Raw genomic sequence first — 4331 nt, 5'->3', positions numbered from 1 at the left:
GTGCCCCTGCACTTGCAGGGAATGGATGAGGGGAGATCTCCCCAGATGATCCCGCGCTACGGAGAAAAGTGGGGTGTGGGGGGGAAATCCCCATGTCCCTGCTAAGCTGGGGGAAAATTCCTCCCTGCCCCCTTCTCTCCATCTGCTGGGGAACAACGCAGAAAATCAGGGGTGGCCCAGCAGTGTGGGCCCCAGAGTAGATTTCCTCCCTTCCTCCCCCACCCTAGATCCAAGTTTTTTTGGGGCGCAGGGAGCATCCTTCTGCCCAGGCGGACGGAGGCCCGGAGCCGGGTGGTGGGGTGGGCTCCAGATGGGAGCTAACGGGTAATATCTTCAGTCACCGCTGTTATTTAGCCGTGGGGGGTGGATTCCCCCCCACTCGGTGCTGCATATTAACCGCCCCCTGCCCCTTTCCTCCCCCCAGGATGGCAGTGTCCGAGTCCCCGCGATCCTCCAGCCGTTCCTGGGCGTGGAAACCATCGTCAAACCCGGCTACGCCCCCTTGAAATACATCGGGCCCAACCAGCCCAAGCGCCGCTGAGCCGCCTACCGGGAGCGGCCATAACGGGGACCAGCCGTCGGGGAGCCCAGCCGGACGCAGACGAGACACGCAAGCGCACCCCGGCAGCATTCAGAGGGGCCTTTCCTGGTTTGTTTTCCGGCTCTGAGCCGCACCCGGGTTATTCTCTTTTCCCCCCTGGGTGGCGCCCAGACCCGGTAGCCCATGGGACCCGTCCCTTCTCCTGCCCCCTCGAGTTGGTCTGCGGCACGTGGATGGGGCCGATGTGGATGGGGTCTGAGGTGCTTCAGAAACCCCAAGATCCTTCCGGCACTAGATTGCGCTGCCTGGAGCCAGACCCCAGCACTGGCAAGAGGCAGGGAACTGTCTTCTACCCAGGACTCCTGGGTTCCTCCATCAGTAACCCCTGGCGAGGGGGAGGAGAGATCTGGCCTACAGGCCTTTTGGGGGCTTGCTGGGGCTATGGCTAGATTCATCCCCCCCTTAACAATTCCCTCTCCGTGTCCTGCTCTGCGACCTCACTGCCGGTACCAGCCATGACCGGCGGAGCTGATGGCTGACGAGATCGAGAGCTTTTCGCCCCGCGGGCCGCCGGTTCTCATCCGACTCGGGCCGGCGCTGGTTGCGGCGTGTTCCCATCGGCCAGCCCTTTGGAGAAACGAGTTTGCCGGGTCTCAGCCCAGATCCCCGGTGGAGCCGCGTCGCACAGAGCAGGATCGGCACTGATTCTCGCCGGCAGCCTCAGCGGAGAGGCAGAACGGGCCATGGAGACTAGTCTCCCCCGTTGGCCATAGCCAGGGTCTCCCAGGGGCTGTGGCAGCCAAGCAGGGGGGCAGTGTGTGGAGTGGGGAGGTTCGCCCTTGCAGCTGCCCATGCTGTGGGGAAGGAGAGGGGGATCCAGGCTCCCTGATCGGTTGCTGGACTGACTGCAGGGGGGGGCAGGATCCCAGCCAAGGAGCTCAGAGCGGGAGAGAGATACCTGGGTGGGGCATGGGGTGCCTAGAGCCGCCAATCAAGGGAATGAGATTGTGCCACCTATTAAATCTGCAATTGAAAAAGGTTTTTCTATTCTCAAGGGTCACTGCTTAAAACACAAGCTGGTTAGGGAAGGGAGCAGGGGGAGGGGGGGTCCAGTGGGTTACAGCATGGGGGGTTGGAAGTCAGGACTCCTGGGTTCTCTCCCAGCTCCGCCACTGACTCATGATCTTGGAACAAAATCACTTTGTTTCCCACTGTATGGAACGGGGGTCACCCCTCCCCTCCTGGCTTTGTGGATCCTCGGCCTAGCCTTCCCCAGCCAGGTGGGAGGGACAATTGGTCTGGAAGGGCCTGACCCAGCATCTCCTGACCTCCGTTTGCTTTGGCTCAGCCGTCGGGTGTCGTGTGCTTGGGAAAACTCTCCTGCCTCAGGGAATTCCCTTTGCCCCCGCGCCTTGAGATCTCCAGTCCCGCTGCGTTGGAGGGGGAGGTGCGATCGACTGTGGCAAATTGATCATAATTGTTCCTGTGGTCCAGAGTCACCAGGGAACGCCCCCCGCTCCTCTGTACTCCAGCCGTTATTCCACGGTGGAGAGTGACTCCTGCAGGACAGGGGGCTTAGAGGGGTGCAGGGTACTGGAACAGCTCCCCTGGGCAGTGGTTTCCCTGCCTTCGGGGCAGGATCTGACCCTTCGTGATTGTACAGAACTGCTGTCCGCCACTGAGAGGCAGCTGCCTCTGAGGCGGGGGTGCGACAGCTGCTTATAGATGGACTGTTTACCCAGCACTGAGATGCAGCCACCTCTGGGGTGGAAAGATGGCCACTGTTTATACAGGGATCGCTCCCCCTGGGCTGAGATGCAGCTGCTTCTGGTGTGGAACGCAGCAGCTGAGCAATGCCGACTGCTCAAAGAACAACAGACCCCGGTGCGACTGGATGGGCGGTAGCCACGTTGGGATCCCAGAGACGTGGTAGGACAAATCTGTTTTGTCTATCACCTCTGCCCTTGCTGGCCAGTTTCAGAGAGAGACGAGTAGTCCAGGTGCATGTGAAAACCTAACAGCTGCTTAGAAATTTGCCCTGCTGCCCGGTTTGATTCAACTCCTGCGTCCCCCCGGGGCGGCTTTACTCCCGTGAAGGGAACAGGTTGCAACCCTTTATGCCTGGCTCAGCCTGACAATAGCTCTGCCACAAAGAGGCCAGCGGTGTCTACGAAGGCGAGCGTAGAACAGCTGCTAATTGCCAGTTCCCGGCTGCGCTGAACAAAGCGAGAGGGAACGGCCCTGGCCCCGTGTCCATTTATTATCCCTCGCGAGGCGCTCGGGCCGGGAGCCAAATTCTTCAAACTCGGCTGCCAAAGCCGGGCCTGGAAATGGGTCGCGATGCCCCAGAGCGCTGAGTCTGAGGGGAGAGCGCCCCCTAGAACGGCAGCGGGACCAGCCCTGGCTGCAAGGGGAGAGCGCCCCCTACTGCGCCCCCACAGCACAGCGCCCCCTAGCATGGAGGTCAGCACTGGGGGGGGGGGGTTTCCTTTGCAAAGAGTCAAGTTACCCCCCAAAAAGAGCATTTTTCAGGGCACCAAAACGGTTCGTAAATTTGGGTTGAATTCGGCAAATAGTTTTGGCTGAAAAACTGGCCATTTAAAAAAAGGCGAATTAGCTAAATTTCTAAATGAAACTAGTAAAAGAAATGGGAGCGGGGGTTGGTTTGAATACAGCGTTCGATCCAACGCACAAACAGGGATTTTTATTTTATTTTATTTTTTGCATTTCGGTGAGAAACCAAAAAAACTTCGTTTTTGGCTCAAACCCACCTGATTTGGGGGCGGGGGGGGCAAAACGACCAATCATTTGCTCAGCTGTAATCAGCACTGATTGTGGGGGGAGAGCGCCCACTACTGAACCTCCCGCTGCACTGCACTGGGGTCAGTGCTGACTGCGATGGGCGAGCGTCCCCTAGTGCCCCACTGGGGTCAGTGCTGACTGCGAGGGGAGAGCGCCCCCTAGTGCCCCACTGGGGCCAGCGCTGACTGTGAGGGGAGAGTGCCCCACTGGGGCCCAGCAGTGACTGTGAGGGGAGAGCGCCCCCTAGTGCCCCACTGGGGCCAGCGGTGACTGCGAGAGGAGAGCGCCCCACTGGGGTCAGCGGTGACAGCGAGGGGAGAGCGCCCCCTAGTGCCCCACTGGGGTCAGTGCTGACTGCGAGGGGAGAGTGCCCCCTAGTGCTTCACTGGAGTCAGCAGTGACTGCCTGTGGCTCACCCCACTGCATCTCCCGCATCACTTCCCACGGTGGTGGACATCATCGCGGGCCTCAATTTCTCCCACCAATTCAATTAGAAGTGGTGCTAATCAGGCCCTGGATGAAAGCAGTTGCATAGCGTTGCTGTGAGTTATTCAGTAGCTGCCCCCTAGAGCCAGCTGCACCTGGATGAATGCTCGCCATAGGAGCAGCTGCCACGTTTCCACCCAGAGGTGGCTGCATTGTAATGCTGGGGGAATGATCCTTATCCAGGCAGCCTTAGAACCTATGATGCTGATTGTAATGCACTTTATTACGGAGTCACTCCGGCTCGATGGCCAGGCCCATTGCGTGGTTCCGGCCCGCGTCCTGGCATCCGCCTGACTCCTTTGCTCGCCATAGCTAAGCCCTGGCCCCATTCCACCCCCCTGGGTGCCGGAGAGCACCGGGAGCAGGCAGCTAGCTGAGAATCACCCTTAACTGACTTCAGACTGAAACTGACCTGGAGCTGTAAATCCATGAGGCCCGGAGCATCAGCTGCTGTGAATCAGGGCAACGGAGTGACACCGGTTTACACCGGCTGCAGATCTGG

General features: G+C 59.7%; 1 protein-coding gene across 1 annotated transcript in view; it reads left to right on the top strand.

Annotated features, from left to right (window-relative positions):
• Positions 1-1556, top strand: part of SARS2 (seryl-tRNA synthetase 2, mitochondrial) — an 11999-nt gene extending 10443 nt beyond the window's left edge. Inside the window, exon 8 of the mRNA XM_029913201.1 lies at positions 425-1556. Coding sequence (XP_029769061.1) covers positions 425-541 — 117 coding nt within the window. The 3' untranslated portion in view covers positions 542-1556. The remainder of the gene's footprint in view (positions 1-424) is intronic.
• Positions 1557-4331: the final 2775 nt, after the last annotated feature.

This window comes from Terrapene carolina, unplaced genomic scaffold, assembly GCF_002925995.2.
Source record: "Terrapene carolina triunguis isolate 2854851 unplaced genomic scaffold, T_m_triunguis-2.0 Scaffold517, whole genome shotgun sequence".
Classification (NCBI taxonomy): domain Eukaryota; kingdom Metazoa; phylum Chordata; order Testudines; family Emydidae; genus Terrapene; species Terrapene triunguis.
Note: the sequence above shows the minus strand (reverse complement) of the source record. Positions and strands in the feature narration are given on the sequence as shown.